Consider the following 22,505-nt stretch of genomic DNA (forward strand, 5'->3'; position numbering starts at 1 on the left):
AAGAGTCCAGATGCTTATCTTCTACAATAGCATGGTAATTGAGTTTGAGGGCTAGTTTACAGTTCAATATTTTTTTTAAAGATTTTATTTATTTATTTGACAGACAGAGATCACAAGTAGGCAGAGAGGCAAGCAGAGAGAGAGAGAGGAGGAAGCAGGCTCCCTGCAGAGCAGAGAGCCCGATGCAGGGCTCGATCCCAGGACCCTGGGATCATGACCTGAGCCGAAGGCAGAGGCCTCAACCCACTGAGCCACCCAGGTGCCCCTACAGTTCAAAATTTATGTAATTCCAAGAATACCTCATATCTGCAAGGAAGCCTGAAACCACATTATTTACTTCTTTGTGATTCTGCCCAACTATAAACTTCGCCACATATGTCTATCTACAGAGGCCATCAGCATCAAAGGAATAATGTCTAACAAACAGGTGAAACTTTCTTTTTTAAAAAATATTTTATTTGAGAGAGAGAGCGCACACACGCACGCAAGGGTGAACACACAGAGGAAGAGGGAGAAGCAGGATCCCCACTGAGCAGGGAGCCCAATGTGGGGCTCAATGCTAGGACCCTGGGATCATGACCTGAGCCAAAGGCAGATGCTTAACTGTCCAGGACCCTGGGATCATGACCTGAGCCGAAGGCAGACGCTTAACCGACAGAACCACCCAAGTGCCCCAGGTTAAAATTTCAAGTGCAACAGTTTCCACTGTGGAACTACAAAATGTTACATCCTTCAAACCTTAACCTATTGGCTAGACATCATTCTTCTTTCCATCTACATTCTCAATCACTAGAAAGGCTCAGACCATTGGAAATACATACTCCTTTCTGATTCTGATATTCTGCAAAGGCCATTGCTTCATACACACTATAAAAGAGGAGATTTTCTTCTTCCTCTTTGAAATACTCTCCAGAGGCCAGGGAATCCCTCACAGAGGAATTGCATTGAGCCAGTAGAACCTGGATGCCAATGGCTTCATAATCTCTACGAACTTCTTTCAGTGTATGGATCCCTGCTGTATCTAAAAACTGTATTGCGCTACAGTCAATCACTATGGTATGAAGGTCCAAGGGATCAGGGGAAAGTTGCATGGAAACTTCGTCCTGGATTCCACTGAGAATCACAGTCTCCTTCATGATCTTTTTCTTTGCGGCTTTCTTCCGAGCGGCCTTTACTAAGACTGGGTTGAGAGTCTTTTTGTATAAAGTGGATTTAAAATATTCTTTGTTTATGTAGTAGAGAGGGGCTACAAAACGGAATATCTTGATGCCTGGCGTAGTCTGAAGATTCTTGTAAGCAGACATGGATTCAAAGATTTCAGACTCTTCCACCAAACCGAGCAATGAAGTCTTTGGCTTCTGAGTGCGGAGAATGACACAAAACATAGAAAAACAAACCCCAGTAAGCAGGCCTATTTCAGTACTTATCAGTGCAGAGGACAGCATGGTAACAAACCAGATAACTGTATCCATTCTGCTAACCTTCCACATCTTGGGCAGATCCTTAAATTTAAGCAGGGCTCCCCGGAGATTTACAATGGTGATTACACCAAGGACACTTTTCTGAAGGGAATAGAATAAAGGAGCTATTACCAGGAGGACCAACAGAAGAACCAAGGCTGTCACCACACCAGAAAGCTGAGTTTGGCAGCCTGTTGATTCTTTAACCAAGGTCTTTGCAAGAGCTGCGCTAGTAGTAAAGCAGTGGAAGAAGGAAGGGATGATATTGCAAAAGCCAATGGCATACATCTCCTGATTGGCTTTGACCGTGTAGCCATGTTTCTTGGCAAACATCTCAGAAAGTGATACAGTGATAGCAAAACCAATGATTGAAATAGCTATTGCATCTACAGCCAAACTAGGAATTAGGTTCCAGTCGGGTGCTTTTGGTGGCATGAACCCTGTGGGAATAGACCCAGCAATACTGGTATTGTATTTCTCATTTAGTTTTCCAAAATGAGAGGCTAATGTGGCTGCCACAACAACAATGAGTTCAGTTGGAACTGGTGCCTTAAGCTTGGACTTGAAGTGCTCATTGAGTTCTTTGGTTGGCAAGAGAACCAAAAGGCACAAAAGGCTGGTGATGAGATCACAGAGATTGGTCTTACGGATGTTTCTGAAGATTTGTATCCAAGTGGTGATGAGCGAGCCCACACCACTACTCCGAGGAAGGCTGAGCCCAAGGAGATACTTGGCCTGAGACGTAAGAATAGTGAAGGAGGCACCAGTGACAAATCCACTCAGCAAGGCATCTGAGAGGTAGACAGAAACAAAGCCCACTTGGAAGAAGCCCATCGCTACCTGGAAGGAAGGATATATAAGTGTTAAATGTAAGTGGAAAAGAGCTCTAAACCCTCTAAATAAATACCCTGGCATTGCTTTGCATGGAGATGTACCTGCAGCATCACAAAATGTCAGAGGTAGGAAAAAATTCAACTGTACATCAGTCCTCTCATTCTACTGACACACAGAGGGCTAAGAAACTAGCCCAAAGTCACACTGTTACTCAGCCCGCATGAGACAAGAACTGAAGATTCCTACCTTCTTCTACAATGTGTCTTAAGCATGAATAAAGTTCAGACCTCTTTGGAAAAGAAAAAATCCTTAAGGATCCACAAGAAATTATAAAAACTCAACCTGGAAAAATTCTCCTAATTAAAAAACCCATGTGTTTTCATTAAATTACGAATCAGTACTATAAAAGTGAAGTTTTACTCTTCTCTGAGAAACTCTTCTCATTCAGTGTGTATGTGCTGGTGCCAAACTGCCTCCCATACCAAATCTGCATCCTCAAAGACAAAACTTTTTCATTTCTTTATTTTTTCCTCTTCCCAACGATTCCTCAGAATTCTACTGAGCCTATTCTCACTGGTGAGACATAATAATAAAAAAGCAAACAGACCCCGCAGAGCCCCCCACTCTTCTGCCTGTCACCCGCTTCTGCCTCTCCTCTTCACATGAAAGGAGCTACTCTCCCTCCCCCAGTCCACACTGGAACCAAATGCCTATAACGGAGAAGAGGTTTAATGCTGGCATTGATGCCTGGAGGCCAAAAGACAGGGGCAGGATGATAATGGTTGCTTAGCAGATTCTATGGGAGACCCGAAGAGAATCTAATTTTCTAATCCTTTCTTCTGGCTAATAATACGAAATGGTGGTTCTCAATTGTTCCCCAGAGGTCCAAGAAAATTGCCATCTTTGGTGAGAATCACTCACCAGAGCAACAAATCTAAAGGTGGGGCATCTACAATTTGAAACCACCTGCCCTCCTCCCTTTGCCAACCTGTAGCCTGTTACCCTCCTCTTGGTTTGTTCATGCTGACTCTTCTGATAAGCAACCACACATCATCACAAGCAAACCCAGCCTTTCTCAACATGTAAAATGATGGAGTTGTCCTGAGTGATCTGAGGTTCCTAGCTGGTCAACGTTTTTACAACCAGATAATGACAGTCTGGCTGATGAAATTCCTTGGTTAAGAGGCAGCCTAAAGTTGAGAGAAGAGAAGCAGCCTTATCTTACCTGTGGAGTCAAACCTGGGCTTGAATTTTGGCTCTATCCCTCACATGTCCTGAGCATTCAATGAATGACAGCTTTAATTATTACACTCTCTGAGACCCCTGAGAGATCTGAGATTTCAAGTACAGGGACTGCTTTTGCTAGAAAGAAGGACTCATGTCATGGTTTCTTACCTGGTAAACTCCAGCCAGGAAGGTCACCGTGCTGCCGATCGCAATCGCGTAGCAGCTTCTGTCACACATCCAGTCCAATGTCTGGTTTAACAGCTCGCTCCCATTTGAAACCATCCCGAAATGAGAAGGCATGCCCTCAGCAGTGTCATAGCCGGCTTTGAGTAGTTCTCGGTCAACTACCTCACCTATCATAAGGCACAATATTCCAAAAATGCCCACAGAGATGTGACGGGAGGTACCCAATAAGAAATAAATGATGCTGGCAAAAAAAGAGGTATACAGCCCATAGATAGGTTCTTGGCCAGCCAACAGGGAGTAAGCAATGGACTGGGGCACTAATAGGATGCCCACAATCAAGCCAGACATCACATCCCCTAAAATGTTTTTCTTCAGATCATATTTTGGGAGCCACTGCAAAACAGGAAGGAAACCCAAAATCATATTTTTGGCTCTGGTTGAACTACACTGGCAACTCTTGTGCAGTTTTTTAACGACAAATTGCTTGAAGTCAGTAGTTGACTTCTCTTGAGGCTCCATGTGGATCCTATGGTAAGGTGTGCTTTGATCACTTGCTTCAAATTGCTTCAAGGCAGTACCCGAGCCCCTTTCGAGCTCCAGATGCATATCAGATAGAGAAAGGTTTTGCTGGTTTTCTTCAACTGAATTCTTGGGTGACAGATCATTTTGCTCTTTCCTTTCCGAAGACATTTCTGGAGATAGATGCTTCAGCCTTCTACCTTGAAGAAAACACCAGAATTAATGGATTAAGTAATTCTCAGTGCTCACACATTTTAACAGTTCTATTTGTCTTTTGTGAGAGTGAAGAGGAAGTTCAGTTTGGGGGCAAGTATCAGATTCACTTTCTTTACTTGAGCCTCGTATGTCTTGGTCAGGGAAAACAAGAACAAAACCAGACCAAAACCAGCCAAGTCAAAGCAAATAAGTCATTAGATATGGGACTTCCCAAAGTATAAACTATCAGGAATTCCTCTCCATCTCTGCCTGGCTCCCCTTGCAGTTTTCCCCTCCAGAAAAGATATCAGGATGGCCTGTCCCCTCCCACTATCACTGTCTTTGTTCCAAGTTTTTCACTCCCTGGTATACCACAAAACAGGATCTAGTCTCAAACCTTCACTGCTACCTGCAAGTCCCTGAAACTAAGATGGTCCTTTTCTTGTAATAGACCATAAACTGCTTACCAGATACTTCACAAGTGAATGTCTTTGTGTTAGCTGTTTGCTTAGCTTGAATGGCAAGCAACCTCTCTGACCATCAAGGTTCTAATCATTTTTATACCCAGTTAAAATGCTACCTCTTCTACAAAGCACGGACCAGTCCCCTAGCCCAAGTGAATCACTATACTCTCTGTATCCCATAGCATTTTGCAGCTTCATAATAGTACTAATCACACTTTTGTGTTAGTTAAGTAAGAGTCTCTCCAGTTCCTGGAGGAAAGGATATCTTGTTCACTGCTGTAATTACCAACAAATGTACAACTCTGAGACAGGAGACTTACAACATATTTGAATGAATCAAAGGACAAATGAATATACAACTTTATGACTGTGGCCAAACAGAGATTAAAATATATTAGATGGAAGACTCAGAAAATTTCCCGTTTTGGAATTGACAGAAAAAAACACCCTTTACTGTAAAAATAACACACATTAATTTTGTTTGGATGAAGGGGCTATAGCTGGTCATCCCATTTAACGAGAGTGAAATAATAGTTACTTTATGATCTTATTAAGTTATAAAGAAGAAAAGAACAGATTTAGATGACCACTTACCCTGAGCAAGTCAATCAGATTTATGGATACACACAGCAGCTCTTCATTCCTCAATGCAACCCGTCTATAACTCTCTTCTTACTTCCTACTCAGGCCAACCTAGTTTGAGTATTTTTCTTATGTCCTTCTATTTTGGAACAGCTCTTGGTGATTCCTGGGTCAAAAGGCTTTTCCAACCCTAAGATACACAAAAGAGGCATAAGAAAAAACCAACAAAATCTTAATCTTGCCTGACATGGCTGCTATCTGGGAAGGAAAAAGATAAAAATTAATACTAGAAAATGCAACAGAGTGATGGAAACTGTAAGAAAGAATTGAATTGAAATACTAAAAGTGAAAAACACAGTTAATGCATGAAGAATGAATGCCTTTGACAGGGTCATCAACATATTTGACAGAGTCAAAGAAAGATCCATGAAATTAAGGACCAGTCAAAAGAAATTACCCAAACTGAAAAAGAAAGAAAAAAAAAACAGAATTAAAAAAAAAACCACAATAACAATAATGTAAGAGAATATCCAAGAGCTATGGGACATATTAAGCAATCTAACTTATGTATAATTGGAATCCCAAAAGGAGAGGACAAAGAATGAGCAGAAAAAAAAATATTTGAAGACACAGTAGCCAAGAATTTTCCAAAATTAAAGACAGACACCAAACTATAGATCCAAGAATCTCAGAGAATACCAAAAAAAAAAAATTTAGAAACAAAAATAAAACAAAATCCCACACCTACACATATCATACTCAAGCTGCTAAAAGCAAAGATAAAATCCTGAAGACAAAGATAACATCTGAGACAGCCAAATTAAAATGCACAGGAACAAAGACAAAAATTATAACTGATTTCTCATTTGAAACATCAGAAGATAACGGGGTAATGCCTTTATCACAGAAAAACAGCTGTCAACAATTCTATAACCAGAGAGAATATCTTTTAAGAGATGGAGAAATAAAAACTTTCTCAGACAAATACTAAGAGAACTTCCAGTAGACCAGTGCTACCGTATTTACATATATCAGACAGAAATAGGTCCACACAATACACAACAAAGAAATGAAAGAAATAAAGTCCAGGAACGGAACACATGAAAATAAAATAAAATCCATTTTAAAATTTATAATGTCTTTAATTGCTCTAAAAGATAAACCTCTACATAACAACAGGAATGCATTTAAGGCAAAATAAAATATATAAATGTAAAATTGTATAAACTATATAAAAATAGCACAAAAAATGGTTGGAGGAATTGGGAATTGTAAGGTCTTAAACTAGATATGAAGTGATAAATTGTTATTTGAAGGCAGGCTCTGATAATAGATGTATATTATAAACCCAAGAGTAACCACTAATTTTTTAAAAATACAAATAATACGACAACTGTAGAGAGAAAACAGGATCATAAAAAATTTTTCAATCCAAAAGAAAGCAAAGAAAGAGGAAAAAAAGAACCAAAAGTAGGTGGAACACAATGGGAACAGCTTGCAAGATGGTAGAATTTAAAACAAACAAAAATAATTACAACTGTGAATAGTCTAAACATGTCAGTTAAAAGGTAGTGAGTTTTAGGTTAAATTTAATAAATAAAACCCAACTATATGCTATCTATAAGAAGCCCAATATTTATCTATTTATTTGCTTACTTACTTATTTTTGAGAGAGCATGAGGGGAAGGGCGAGGGAGAGCCAGAGGGAGAGAGAGACTCTTAAGCAGGTTCCACGAAAGGCATAGAGCCTGATACAGGGCTAGATATCATGACCCTGACATCGCGACTTGAACCAAAATCATGAGTCAGTTACTTCACCAACTGAGCCACCCAGGCACCCCAAGAGATCCACTTTAAATATAGGTAGATTATAAAAGTGAAAGGACTTGCCTAATGTAGTAATTTATTTAGCTTGTAAATGACTGAGCCAGGTAACAAAATCTAGATTTTAGGACTCTAAGCATAGCTCTTTTTGAGCATGGTGCTATTCCTACCACCTATCTAATTAGCTTTCTCTAACCTCAGATACTTTCAAACACGTTAGAATTCAGCTACCCTACACATCCCACTTTCACCTATCTGCTCCCTAGCACTGGTAACTACAAACTTGTACCCTACTCTCCATTCACTATAATCTTGGCCACGGTCCTTTTCATCTCTAGCTCTCAAAAATTTAGGTATTCGTTCACAAACAGTCCTAGAAGTGGAACTGATAACAGCCATCAGTCTGAATCTAAAAGCCATCTATAGTCTCCAACATCTGTCCTACTCACCTCCTAAAATTCTCCTCAACACTACATATTTTTTCCCTTTCACACTATTTTTTTTTTAAGATTTTATTTATTTATTTGAGAGAGAGAGAGATAGTGAGAGAGAGCATGAGCAAGGAGAAGGTCAGAGAGCGAAGCAGACTCCCCATGGAGCTGGGAGCCCGATGTGGGACTCGATCCCGGGACTCCAGGATCACGCCCTGAGCCGAAGGCAGTCGTCCAACCAACTGAGCCACCCAGGCGTCCCTCCCTTTCACACTATTTTAAAACCCAAAACAACACAAAACTACATTAAAAATTGTCTTAAACTAAATTGTAGGTATGACTTTCATACAAACTAAGCTCCTTGGGAACAAGCTCCACTCTAAGTAGTCTTTCTATCCTCCAAAATGTCCAGGTATATGCTTTCTAAAATAGGAACTACAACACTGGCTAAGCAAATAACTCAAATACAGAAAAAAGGAGGATGCAAAGCAATATTTACTTTCAAGTGGAAATATCTACTCAGGAACATATTTTTCAAATACCCCTTTTTGCACAAAAATCCTCTCACTTCCCCAAGACAATTACTGCTTTCAATTATAGTATTCATCAATTGCTCCGTGAACATTAAGAAATGACAGTGTTTATCCTTGGAATAGAGCTTATAGCCAGACATCCATTTTAAGGAGGATGAAATACAAACCATACATTCCATTAAGTTTAACAAAACATGATTCTACTCTAACATCTAGGCTAGTTCCTCCCTCTAATAACACTGATCACTGAGAGTGAGAAGAGGAAAGGTTCAAGAAAACATTCAAGCTTTCCACATTACTTTGCAGGAATCCGAAGTGGGGAAAAAAACCATTTGAGGGTCACCTGGGTGGCTCAATGGGTAAAGCCTCTGCCTTCAGTTCAGGTCATGATCTCAGGGTCCTGGGATCGAGCCCCACATTGGGCTTTCTGTTCAGCAGGGAGCCTGCCTCCCCCTCTCTCTCTCTGCCTGCTGCTCTACTTGTGATCCTTCCCTCTCTGTCAAATAAATAAATAAAAATCTTTTTTAAAAAACCATTTGAAAAATACATTTACATATGCATACATTAAATAACAGTAGTAGCTCAGGCAACACAAAAAGGAAAGACATTTCTGAACTTCCTTCTTCAACAGCACACACGCAGCTGTGACCACCTAGAAGGTGGTCTGACCCAGATGGGTACCAGCAGCTCTGGAACAATATCCGTGTGAATTACCAAGAGGTTAGAGCAATGGACTAGAAGAGAGGTCACACCTCTTCTGTATATGCCCAACAGCGGTCAGCAAACTTCCTTTTGAAGATTTGGATATAAGCAAAACTATGTCTACTTTTGGTAATTACAGCATAGGATTTTAACTAACAGTGCTTATATACCAGTTGTGCAATTCGTGAAACTGAAATGCCCTTTCAGACGACAATTATGTTCAGAGGAGAGCGGTAAAGTCAGCCTCTGAAACAAAATGGCTCCATAGTCATGCTTTGCTCGACCTGTCTGTACATGCCACACTCGCTGCCACATAAAACCGAAGCCGCCGACCACCATGATCAAACCATCTGCACAGGGGAGAAATCTCCAGGAGCTGGAAGCGTTTAGAAAGGCTTCAAGCGAAGAACCTGTCTCATGTCTCACCTGGGCTCTAAAGTCTGAGTCAGAGTTGAAAGAGTAAAAGAGGACTTGGAAAATATATGAGGGAGAAGAAAACTCAGATCGTTCTGAGATTGGCAGAAAAGAATCAGAAATTAGAATGTTTCAAGCACCAGACGCACATGGGAAATTGGTTAAAGAGGAAGCTGCGAAGGTACCTGAGAGAGATTCTGGAGGAGTCTGTATGCCAGCTTAAAAAAGGCAGACTTTGATGTGCAGGCTGTACAGAGTCCCTGAAGGTTTCTGAGAAGGGTTTAAAATATCACTCATTTCATAAATAATTATATGTTATCTTATTACATCTTCTGTTATGCTAATATTTCTTTTCCTACTAAGCAATTAATATTTTAGCTTTTTTGTCTTTTATGAATAAAGAAAGAACTTAAGGTTGTTTTAGAAAAAACTAAACCATAAACAGGTACAACTAAGGTAGAGTCTCCATTTACACAGTGCCATCCCATCCTCCAACCCACTGTTGCCAGACAAATCCAGGGAAGATCATAGCTCCATACCCATCTCCAACCTATTCACAGGTACCTGCAGCCAGGATGGCTGGAGTCTAGGCAAACTGTTCCAGGCCCTAGACTGAGAAGCTAATGCTGTGAGAGGGCAGGCCTCCTGAAGCAAAAGGAAAGACTGTTCCCCATCAGATGAAAATTCAGACCCATCTTTGTTCTGTGGGTTTGCAACCTTTGCTTATTCTACAAATGTTCATGAGTGTCAACAAGCCTTCCAATGCTGGATTGGTTGACTTTTCTATGGGAGCTCCTAGAGGCTGACTTTTCTATGGGAGTACTGGTCTTCATTACATCATAAATATTTACTAAGCACCTACTATAAACTAATCACTGTGATAGACACAATGCATCAGAACCTAGACCCCAAACCAAAGGGTCAATCTTTCTTTTCCCTACCCCACCAATCCTATATATGATCCATCAACAAGTCCTGTCTGCTCCATCTCAGATGGCTATCCATCTTCTCCCCACTGCCCAAAGTACCTAGAATCTAACCACTTTTCACTCCCCTCCACCATCTTATCTGGGGCACTCTAATTGCCTATGAAATCTGAGCCCTGCCTACCTCTCTACCTTCATTTCCTACTGCCCTTCTTGCTGTTTCTGGAACATGCCAACTTGACTCTTTTTCCAGGGTCTTCGCACTTGCTCAAGTTCTTTTTGCCTGGAATAATCACCCCTAGATCTTTGCAGGGTTTTTCTCATCCTTCAGATCTCAACGGAGTATTATCTCCTTAGAGAGACCTTCCTTGATCATTCCAAATAAAATAATACTCCACCCCATCCTTCTCTAAACCCTTACCTGGCTTTATTTCTTCATAGCACTATTATACTATGTATTTATAAACTAAAGAAACTATTACAGTCTTTCTCACACATAGAATATTTCCAGTAACAAAAACAACGCTTAGCACATAAGGATCAGTAAGTTCTTGCTAAAATGAATAAGAACCCCAGTTTCTCCACACAATCAGAGGGTTAAGACAATGATAAATGATGAGCTATCACAATCTAAGTGCCATCTACAGAGGTCTGGCATATTCGGAGAGTGCAGCATAGGGCGCAGGCCAATGTGAAGAAGTTGCACATAAGAAAGGAAAGGAGACTGAGGCCAGTGAAAAGTCCCAGGATAATCCAAGACCCAGGAAAACATCACCCAGAATGCCAGATTCCTGGGGTGAAGCTGCAGGAGATTAAGACTAGACTGAAAGATTAGTTTCTCATTTGATCCCAAAAAGCCTGGACTTCATCCTATGCGCTACGGCTGACAAAGTCATGAACTCCAGGGCAGGGCAGGGGTGCAAGAGGCTTGACATTTCGGTGGTACAACTAGACAAGAGACAATAACAGAGAAGGACAAGTCTAACACAAATCGTGAGGTGGACCACACACAAAAGGAAGAATGATGTCTAGGAGCATGGAGGAGGAAGTGGAAAGAAAGGAGACAACAAAAAGTTTGACTTTAGGTTTCACAGGTTTGACATTTCCCTTAGATGTTCAAATGAGGATGTCCAGTGAGCACTTAGAAATGGGGTGTCGGGTGCCTGGGTGGCTCAGTGGGTTAAAGCCTCTGCCTTTGGTTCAGGTCATGATCCCAGGGTCCTGGGATTGAGCCCCGCACTGGGCTCTCTGCTCAGCGGGGAGCCTGTTTCCCTTCCTCCCTACCTCTGCCTGCCTGTCTGCCTACTTGTGATCTCTGTCTGTCAAATAAATAAAATCTTTAAAAAAAAAAAAAGAAAGAAAGAAAGAAAAGAAAGAAATGGGGTGTCAAGCCAGAGAGGGAAGCGTTAACTGGAAAAATAAATGAGAGGAAGAGTATGTTGGTCATTAACAAATAAACAGTATCTCATTTTTCTCTGAATTTCCATTGTTTAGATGTTCAATGAATGAGCTGAATATATGCTTTACCTTCTCAACTACATTACAAATTGTTCAAGGAGATGTTTTATACTTTTTGCAAACTCTCACAATACCTAGCATAAAATGTGTCACACAGAAGGCATTTAATAAATATTTTGTTATGGGCGCCTGGGTGGCTCAGTGGGTTAAGCCACTGCCTTCGGCTCAGGTCATGATCTCAGGGTCCTGGGATCGAGTCCCGCATCGGGCTCTCTGCTCAGCAGGGAGCCTGCTTCCCTCTCTCTCTCTGCCTGCCTCTCCATCTACTTGTGATTTCTCTCTGTCAAATAAATAAATAAAATCTCTAAATAAATAAATAAATAAATATTTTGTTATGGACAAACTGATTTCTATTTTTAAAAAGTTATTTTAACCAAAAAAAGTCCAAAAAGAATTACCTTTGCCTTCTAAAATCTGAGTTCTGTTTCTCTGAAAAGTAATTGATACACTGCTGGTGGGAATATAAAATGGTACAACCCCTGTGGGAAACAGTCTGGTAATTTCTCAAACAGGTAAAGAGAATTACTACATGACCCAACAATTCCACTCCTAGGGATATAAGCACCCCCCAAAACAATTAAAAACAGGGACTGAAATATTTGTATGCCACCATTTATAATAGCATTATTCACAGCAGCCCAAAGGTGGAAACAACCAAAGTATCCACCCACAGATAAATGGATAAACATTGTGGCACAAGCCATACAATGGAATAGTGTTTAGCCACTAAAAAGGAATGTAGTTCTGATACTCTTCATCTACATCATGGATGAACTCTGAACCCGTGTCGCTAAGTGAAAGAAGCCAGGCACAAGAAGACAAACACTGTATGATTCTGCGTACATGAGGTATCTACAATAGGCAAATTTACAGAGACAGAAAATAGATTAGAGATTACCAGGGACTGCAGGGAATGATTTCTTTCTTAATGGTTACAGTCTCTTGTAAGTTTTAAAAGTAACGACTACTGATAGTTACACAACATTGTGAATCATACTTGATGCACTGAACTGTAAGTTTAAAATTGTTAAAATGGCCAGTTTTTTTTTAAGATTTTATTTATTTATTTGACAGAGAACGGGAGAGCACAAGCAGGGAGCAGGGAACCCGATGCAGGGTTCAAACCCAGGGTCCTGGGATCATGACCTGAACCAAAGGCAGTCGTTTAACCAATTGAGCCACCCAGGTGCCCCAATTTTATGTTTAATATTTATTTTAACATAAACAAAAGTAGGAAAGGAAGCATAGTGCTAAAAAGTTCTTATCCTATACATGAAATGGTTTACTATCTCTGAAGGTAGGCTGTGATAAATTAAGGATTTCTACTATAAACCCCAGTGCAATTCCATTAATCACAAAGAGTTATGGCCAATAAACCAACAAAGGAGATAAAAACAGAATCACAGAAAATACCGAATAATCCAAAAGCAGACAGAGAAGGGGAAAGAAGTAGCAATCATATAAAATAACCTAGATCTAAAGTTTGTGGAATACTTGAGAAGTCTTAACATTAACGTAATATTGATATGAACAAGTCTTCCACCAAAAGACTCTCTTCACTTATGTGGAAAAATCTCAACTAACTAGACTGTAACTGGTGTGGTCTGTGTAGTCTGGAAATAATATCCCAGGACCCACACTGCTTGTAAGCAGTGGTATGGTGCCTGGAACCAAAGCCTGTCTGATTCACACCTATTCTGTCTCTGGACTGCTTATTTGAAACTTTCAAATCTTCAGAAAAGTTAAAAGAATGATACATGGAACACTGGTATATTCACATTTCCTATTACACAACTTAACAATTCACCCATTGTTAAAGTTTTGCTACATCTGCACTTTTGCACTCTGCAAACATACCTGTTCAGGGTTTTTTCCATTCAACTACTTGAAAATTACAAGTAGTAATTTAGCCTTAAAAACTTAATGGGAACAACATTGTTTTTGTTTTTTAAGATTTTATTGATTTTTCAGAGAGAAAGAGAGAGCACAAACAGGGGAGAAGGCAGGCAGAGGGAGAAGCAGGCTCACTGCCGAGTAAGGAGCCAGACTTGAGACTCTGATCCCAGGACTCCAGGGACATGTCCTCAGCCGAAGGCAGACTCCCAACCAACTGAGCTACCCAGACATCCTGGAACCAACATTTTTTAACCACCACGTATGCTGCCTCTTCTTCAAAAGCAGCATTCATTAACAACATGAGAGAAAACCATTTGGATACACTCTTCAAAAATCTGCAATGGCTCCCCACCTCCTACAGTATATAATCTAAAAAGTTTAGTATAGGTTTCTCTCCATAAATGAGCTGAACCTGCCTTTCTTTTGCTTCCTTCCAAGCACTACGGTTCTAGTCACCAGTCCATGAAAATATTAAGCATCCTATGTTCTCTAGGTCTTCGCTCATGTTGTTCATTCATCTGGAATGCCTGTTCCTTCTATCTCCAACTATCTTGGTCCTTTTCCTACTCCTTTAAAGCCCACCTCAAATGCCAGAGGACAAAGGGGTTAAAACTTCTTTGGCTATGCTACCCTGACATATTCCTTATAACTACTTAGCACTTAAAGTCACATGTCTTTCAAACTAGAGTGCATATTTATTTATTTGTTTTTTTTAAAGATTTTTATTCATTTATTTGATAGACAGAGACCACAAGTAGGCAGAGAGGCAGGCAGAGAGAGAGGGGGAAGCAGGCTCCCCACTGAGCAGAGAGCCCAATGCGGGGCTCGATCCCAGGACCCTGAGATCATGACCCAAGCTGAAGGCAGAGGCCTAAACCACTGAGCCACCCAGGCGCCCCTAGAGTGCATATTTAAAGGCAAACACCAAGTCATCCTCATTCCTATGTAACCCAAGACCCGATACAGTGCCTCCCATTGGTGTATAGTGGTATACCTATATTTATTGAAATAAAGGTGGAGTTTCAAGTAAATGTAATGAAGACAAAAAAGTCTTATTTCCCAGCCATCACCAGTAATTAACAATGTTCACTTTTGTCTGTGTTGCAAAAAGTAGAACCACCACAAAGCTTAGGCGAGTAGCACAAGTGCTAGAATGTATTGTTTCTGGTATCAAGACCAAGGTAAGACAGAAAAGTAAAATACCCAAGAGGAAAATAACTTAATGTAAAACAAGGATCAAACTATTAAATAGTTCCTTAACAGTAATTTACTGCTTTCCAGAAGATTTCATATACATCTCCCATTTGCCTCCTCAATAAATCTGAGAAGGGATTATGAATCCTTTCCTCCAGTCACTTGCTCAACTAGTAGGACCAGATTCTCAACCTTCATTTTCCAATTTCCAGGGTTCCCTCCCTTTCTAAAATACCACTTTACCCCCAAATCTGTTTCCTTGCTATGATGTTTTAAGAGCAGGATCAAATCAACAGTTCGTGGTTAAGTGCTCAACTCATTTCTGAACCTTACTAATTTACTAATTTACTAATTTTACTGCTTGAAGGAATATACACATTATTGAAGCAGGTTTGATAAAGGATTAATAATAAAATTACTTTTATCTTTCAGATGACACCCACGCAGTGGTAACATTTTCATTTTCCTTTTCTATCAGGAGGAACAATGTAAAATTTACCTCTGTAACTACACTTTGGTTAGAGTAATTCATACCCCAGCCAAGAGTCAAACATGCCAAGCAGGTTCCTACCTCCATCCACTTCTGCTGGTCCTCTAACTGGAATGCTGCTTGGGGCTATGTTCATGGCTTTGCTTCTTGCTTCTTGTAGGTTTCTGCCCAACTACTGTCATAATGAGTTCCTTACCAAACACAATTTCTAAAATAGCACCACTGCCATCACCATGTCTCCTTCCCGGGCCCATCCCTGCCCTGCAGTCCTATCCCCCTTATTTGGCTTTATTTTTCTCCATGGCCCTTCTCACCATCTCTCACTGTATACATTCATTCATTCACTCATGGTTAACTATCTTTCTCATGAGGGCAGGAACTTGCTCTGTTTTGTTCACAGCTGTATCTCCTATGCCTTGACCCAGGTACAGCACCTAACCAGTGCTTAACAAATATTTCTTGAGTGAATGGATGAATGATAGCTTAACAGCTATGGAGTAAGGAAAAAGCAGTGACCCCTCTCTCTCCACCTCCATTCACCATAACTAAGCCATGTCAAGAAATTACAGTTTGGTAACCATCTGCTTGGCAGTTTATGCTCAGTAAAGGTAACGTCAGTGCTCAAAATGCTCACCCCTCATAGATCTAATCTAGACCTGTCCAAAGCCCGGAATATGTAAACTCTAGATCTTCCCCCGGGGAAGCAGCATATTATAGTATAATGATATTCAAATACAGAGATCTTTTAAAATTCAGATTCTCAGGCAAATTCAGGAATGAGATCCAAGACCGCACCCTGGGTGACTCAGAGCCAGGGAGGTGAGGGCCACACTAGGAGAATCACTGGGTAGGTACTAGAGTCAGACAGATCTCTATTCAGATCCCAGCTACACTATTCAACAACTGCATGGCACTGATGAAAAACTTCATTTTAGCCAGCATCAATTTCTCACCTATAAAATGGGCTGACCTGCAAGTTGTATAAAGCTAACTCAAGTACTTAACACAGTGCCTGGGCACATAGCATTTGTTCAAAAACACGACAGCTTCTAGTCTGTCCTTTGGAGAGTCTTGAAAGGAAAACAAATGGGCTTATTTCTTCCAACAGGCTTGGCTCTCCATTTCTTACTCACTTGACATTCAACAACAAGAATTTCTGCTTAATCCAATATTGAATATCACATTAGTTCCAGATTTTTTATAAAGAGAACTGGAAGGTCCTCTTTATAAGGAAATGGGAAAAAGGAACTAGAATGGGTGCCGGAAAGTTTAAGTTCTATATGCTTCTAACTCACGTGGTCCCCAACTTGTGCAAAGAAAGGGCCCAGCCGGATATTCTCTGAGTTTGGGAGAGTTGTGTACAAGTCCTAGCTCTGCAAAGGACTTGCTGTATAATGTCGGGCAAGGATCTGGCCTTCTCTGTGTCCCTTCAGTGGCCCCATCCATCCAGTGAAAGAATTTCAACTTAGTCTACGAAGAAGTTAAGTTCCTGATTTGTACTTAACAAGGTGTGTGTGGTTTTAAAAACCAAGATAATGAAGTCGTCTTGCGTGTCCAAGCCTCAGTTTCCCCATCCGTCCAAGGGTGGGAGGCTGGGTAGTGGTGGCGGCTCCAATCTCTTCGGTCTTTCTCCCAGTTATCTGGGTTCCAGACGGCTAGCTGAGGACTCCGGCAGAAGAACAGCACCGTAGGAGGAGGGGGATGTGTGTGGGGTAGGGGGTGGGTTGCTGAGAAGCAGGGTCGGGATCGCCACAGTTGGAGAAGGGGGGTTGATCGCCCTTGCTGACAGAGGGTGCAACCCCAACGCACGTCCACCTACCACGGCCTGGCCACCTCGCCCTCGCTTCCTCCCATCACGCCTCGGACACAGGCCGAGATGCCCCTAAGAGGGACCCTCTGACCGCGCGCAGGCCGGCACTTCTCCCTCCTCCCTTCTCGCGCCCCCTCCCTTCCGCTCACCTCTCAGTCTGGGGGCTCCCGGCTCACCGAGGGCTCGCGGCACGTCCTCCGCCGTGGCGAGACTGAGCGGACACCCCAGCGCAGGCAGGGATAGCTCGGTCCCGGCCTCCCTTTAACCTGCGCGTCCTCTTCCCCGCCCATCGCCCGGCCCCCGAAAAAGGCGGGGCCCTGGCGGGACCGTGTGGAGCGGCCAGGAGCTACCCACCGAGAGATGCGGAAGACCTGTGGAGCGGCCAGGAGCTACCCACCGAGAGATGCGGAAGACCCAGCCCTTACTACCGCTCCGGAGGTGGCAGTCACGTGGCCCCGCCGGCGAGCGACGCGGCCGCCAGCCAATGACGCGGCACGGCCCGCGGGGGTACCGCCCCCTGGCTGCTCTCCTCCTCGCGATTGGCTGCTCCGGGCAGCACCGTCACGAGTCCCAGTTTCTTAGGGAGAAGCCTCCTCCGCTTGCGCCTGTGAGGTCTTATTACCGGTTTTCCACCCTAACTCTGAAAGCGTAGGGAGGAAAAAGTGTCAGGAGAAATACAGAAGCGTTCTGTCTAGAGCTGTTAAGTGTTCTGCGTTTATGGGGGAGGGGCAAGGTCTTTATCGCTGATTTCTTGGGACCCCATTCCTTCCCACCTCCGCTTTGTAGCTGGGGAATGAAGGCCCAGAATGGGGAAAGGTCAGCTGGGACGTTAACGGGTTTTGCCCTCAGTGTAACCTATTCTCTCCACTGAAGGTCCCAACAGCCAGAGTTGCCTTTTAAGATGTGAATAAAAATGTAAGAATAGAGAGGAAATACAATTCCAACCTCATTTAAGATCATCAGTGGGTTTTCTTGACATATATAGATAAAATCAAATTCCTCCCTGAATGCTCTGGGCCCTGGTGCCTTTCTCCTCACCGGACATCTGTCCCTCTCTGCTCTCCACCCTTTCCCCACCAAGCTTGTTCTCTTTTGGGACCCCAACACAGGTTCTGAATGCCTGATTCCTTTCTTGTCTCAGGTCATAGCCTAAAAACCCCCTCTCACTTCCAGGGAGGCCTACTTACCCTGCCAGTCACATCCTACCCTGTCATCCTGCTTTAATTTTATCTGCCCCCTAACTGGACACTCTCTGATACTGAATACATGTTTATTCACTCTGTCTTCTTCTTGTTTGTAGCCTGTTGGGGCAGGGGGAGTTGTGAGGAATGAAGGGGACACTACAGGGGAGTGGAAGGTCAAGAGCACCTGTGAAAGAAGCAAAATGGTTAACTTCCTTTCCCTCCCTTTGCAGCGAACCTCTGCACAGTAATTTTAAAAAACTCAATTTCTTGTCTAGAGATGATCCTCAAGTTTCTGTCAACCATCAGATCCAGAGCTTCCAGAAGTCACAAGCCATACTGGGAATCAGAACACCTGTGTTCTACTCCTGATGCTGTCCCTTGTGACTGGAAATAAGTCAGTAGCTATTAGTGTTCTCATTTCTCCAAAGGTATCTGATGCCTCACGACCCCCCACACCTAATGTGCCCCTCCTTCCCAGTCCTGGAGAGGGTCAAGTGAGGTAATGAGTGTCAAGTACTTTGCCAACTACCTGTAGGCTGCAAAACACACAGTGGCAACAGATGCTGATTTCTGGGTGTATACCTCTGGAAGCACAAAAGTCTTCACATTCATTATTTAATTTAACCCTAATAGCAGCTTTCAAGGAGCTGCTATATTATGATGCTCCCTTTATAGGTGAGGAAATGAGACTCAGAGATGTAAGGTGACTCGCCCAAGGTCCCAGTTAGTAAGTGACAATAATGTGATTTTAACGCAGTTACATCTGATGGCAAAGCCCACTCTTACCCACTACACCCACTGTGTTGGTCAAATGTAAGAATGCAACTTGCATCCTTGCCTCTAATAGATACCAGTAAAAACTGGTGTCTATTTAATAATTTAATAATGGCTATGATTTTTTTCTCTTATTCCATACTTTCTAATCCACGTTACAGATGAGGAAACTGAGGGTCAGAATATTAAGTTACTTAAGAGGTCATGCAACTGGCTGGAAGTGGATTTTGATCTCAGATCAAACCGAGATCAAACAGAGGTCAAACTGAGAGCTTCCAGATGCCAAAACCCAAGAACATGTGGCTATGACCCACTGCAAGAGGGAGGTGCTACAGAGGAAGCTCTAGGCCAGTCATTGGTGCCTCTCTCCCTCCCAGGTGAGCTTCTCCAACTGCTAGTTAATGCAGTGGACTCTCTGCCTGCCCCAAAAGCTCACATCCCCAGGGGCCCCTGGAAGCGGACTTTGGTCTGCCATTCCTGCCTCACCTTCATGCTCTAGGTTCCTGCTGCAGGAACCTGAGAGGTGAAACACATAAGCCAAACCCTGCTCATCTGCTTTTCCTCAATGACAGCAGGTCAGCAGCCCAGCCGGCCAGAAGCCACATAAGCCCGGGCATTTTCCCTCCCATTCGTCTTGGAGTTCGCAGAGGTGCTGGCAGCTGGAGGTCACGTATTCTAGCCATTACTCTGTCCCAAACTGCCTTCTGAAAAGTAACTGAAATGAGGGTGTTATGGGCCAGCAAGTAAGTCATTTCAGGTGAGAGGCCCCTTGAGGAATTACCTCCACAGCACTTCCCGACCAAACACACTTCCCAGGTGGGACCGGTCACTTGCTCTGAGGCTATAGTGGGCCCCAGACTGACTCCCATGATCAAATAGGCTATTCCCAATTTGCTATTCTGATATATTCACTGCTATGGATTTTTTTTTTTTTCAAGTTTGATTGTTCTTGAAAGCAGATAACATGTACAAGCAAATTTAAAAGATCAAAAGAGTTTAGGATGAAAAGGAATTCTTTCTCCCACACTATCCATTCTTACCCCATTGTTCCTCCTGGAGGCAAACACAGCACCAGTTTCCTATATTATCTTCCGGTTATTCTATACCAACAGTTCTCAGTCCTAGCTACACACCAGAATCTCCTGGCAAACTTTTATTTTTTTTTTAATTTTTTTTTCCAATTTATTTATTTTCAGAAAAACAGTATTCATTATTTTTTCACTACACCCAGTGCTCCATGCAAGCTGTGCCCTCTATAATACCCACCACCTGGTACCCCAACCTCCCACCCCCCCCCCGCCACTTCAAGCCCCTCAGATTGTTTTTCAGAGTCCATAGTCTCTCATGGTTCATCTCCCCTTCCAATTTACCCAAAAGCACATACCCTCCCCAATGTCCATAACCCTACCCCCCTTCTCCCAACCCCCCTCCCCCCAGCAACCCACAGTTTGTTTCGTGAGATTAAGAGTCACTTATGCTTTGTCTCCCTCCCTATCCCATCTTGTTTCATGGATTCTTCTCCTACCCACTTAAGCCCCCATGTTGCATCACCACTTCCTCATATCAGGGAGATCATATGATATTTGTCTTTCTCCGCTTGACTTATTTCGCTAAGCATGATACGCTCTAGTTCCATCCATGTTGTCGCAAATGGCAAGATTTCGTTTCTTTTGATGGCTGCATAGTATTCCATTGTGTATTTATACCACGTCTTCTTGATCCATTCATCTGTTGATGGACATCTAGGTTCTTTCCATAGTTTGGCTATTGTGGACATTGCTGCTATAAACATTCGGGTGCACGTGCCCCTTTGGATCACTACGTTTGTATCTTTAGGGTAAATTCCCAGTAGTGCAATTTCTGGGTCATAGGGCAGTTCTATTTTCAACATTTTGAGGAACCTCCATGCTGTTTTCCAGAGTGGTTGCACCAGCTTGCATTCCCACCAACAGTGTAGGAGGGTTCCCCTTTCTCCGCATCCTCGCCAGCATCTGTCATTTCCTGACTTGTTGATTTTAGCCATTCTGACTGGTGTGAGGTGATATCTCATTGTGGTTTTGATTTGTATTTCCCTGATGCCGAGTGATACGGAGCACTTTTTCATGTGTCTGTTGGCCATCTGGATGTCTTCTTTGCAGAAACGTCTGTTCATGTCCTCTGCCCATTTCTTGATTGGATTATTTGTTCTTTGGGTGTTGAGTTTGTTAAGTTCTTTATAGATTTTGGACACTAGTCCTTTATCTGATATGTCGTTTGCAAATATCTTCTCCCATTCTGTCAGTTTGTCTTTTGGTTTTGTTAACTGTTTCCTTTGCTGTGCAAAAGCTTTTGATTTTGATGAAATCCCAAAAGTTCATTTTTGCCTTTGCTTCCCTTGCCTTTGGCGATGTTCCTAGGAAGATGTTGCTGCGGCTGAGGTCGAAAAGGTTGCTGCCTGTGTTCTCCTCAAGGATTTTGATGGATTCCTTTCTCACATTGAGGTCCTTAATCCATTTTGAATCTATTTTTGTGTGTGGTGTAAGGAAATGGTCCAATTTCATTTTTCTGCACGTGGCTGTCCAATTTTCCCAACACCATTTATTGAAGAGGCTATCTTTTTTCCATTGGACATTCTTTCCTGCTTTGTCGAAGATTAGTTGACCATAGAGTTGAGGGTCTATTTCTGGGCTCTCTATTCTGTTCCATTGGTCTATGTGTCTGTTTTTGTGCCAGTACCATGCTGTCTTGATGATGACAGCTTTGTAATAAAGCTTGAAGTCCGGAATTGTGATGCCACCGACTTTGGCTTTGTTTTTCAGTATCACTTTGGCTATTCGAGGTCTTTTCTGGTTCCATATAAATTTTAAAATTATTTGTTCCATTTCTTTGAAAAAGATGGATGGTACTTTGATAGGAATTGCATTAAATGTGTAGATTGCTTTAGGTAGCATAGACATTTTCACAATATTTATTCTTCCAATCCAGGAGCATGGAACATTTTTCCATTTCTTTGTGTCTTCCTCAATTTCTTTCATGAGTACTTTATAGTTTTCTGAGTATAGATTCTGTGCCTCTTTGGTTAGGTTTATTCCTAGGTATCTTATGGTTTGGGGTGCAATTGTAAATGGGATTGACTCCTTAATTTCTCTTTCTTCTGTCTTGTTGTTGGTGTAGAGAAATGCAACTGATTTCTGTGCATTGATCTTATATCCTGACACTTTACTGAATTCCTGTATAAGTTCTAGCAGTTTTGGAGTGGAGTCTTTTGGGTTTTCCACATAGAGTATCATATCATCTGCGAAGAGTGATAATTTGACTTCTTCTTGGCCAATTTGGATGCCTTTAATTTCCTTTTGTTGTCTG

General features: G+C 42.2%; 1 protein-coding gene across 2 annotated transcripts; it reads right to left on the bottom strand.

Moving 5' to 3' along the window:
- Nucleotides 1-602: 602 nt before the first annotated feature.
- Nucleotides 603-17,565, bottom strand: SLC26A2 (solute carrier family 26 member 2). Of its 2 annotated transcripts, none has more exons than XM_044231575.1 (4): nt 17,355-17,565; nt 5,480-5,657; nt 3,690-4,422; nt 603-2,300 (listed from the first exon to the last, which is right to left on the bottom strand). In XM_044231575.1, the coding sequence occupies exons 3-4, from the start codon at nt 4,395-4,397 to the stop codon at nt 783-785; spliced, it is 2,226 nt and encodes a 741-aa protein (XP_044087510.1). In that variant the 5' UTR covers nt 4,398-4,422; nt 5,480-5,657; nt 17,355-17,565; the 3' UTR covers nt 603-782. The 2 variants fall into 2 exon arrangements, with proteins under 2 accessions (XP_044087510.1, XP_044087501.1); XM_044231566.1 differs by having other exon boundaries at nt 3,690-4,426.
- Between the last annotated feature and the right edge of the window lie 4,940 nt (nt 17,566-22,505).

Source organism: Neovison vison, chromosome 1 (assembly GCF_020171115.1).
Source record: "Neovison vison isolate M4711 chromosome 1, ASM_NN_V1, whole genome shotgun sequence".
In the NCBI taxonomy this organism is placed as follows: Eukaryota; Metazoa; Chordata; class Mammalia; order Carnivora; family Mustelidae; genus Neogale; species Neogale vison.

What these genes read in the sequence shown, in the direction of transcription:
- SLC26A2 (XM_044231575.1), bottom strand. Translation starts at nt 4,397, where the DNA reads ATGTCTTCGGAAAGGAAAGAGCAAAATGATCTGTCACCCAAGAATTCA. An exon ending in TCCTGGCTGGAGTTTACCAG is followed by an intron (nt 2,301 to 3,689) that starts GTAAGAAACCAT and finishes CCTTCCTTCCAG; the next exon opens with GTAGCGATGGGCTTCTTCCA.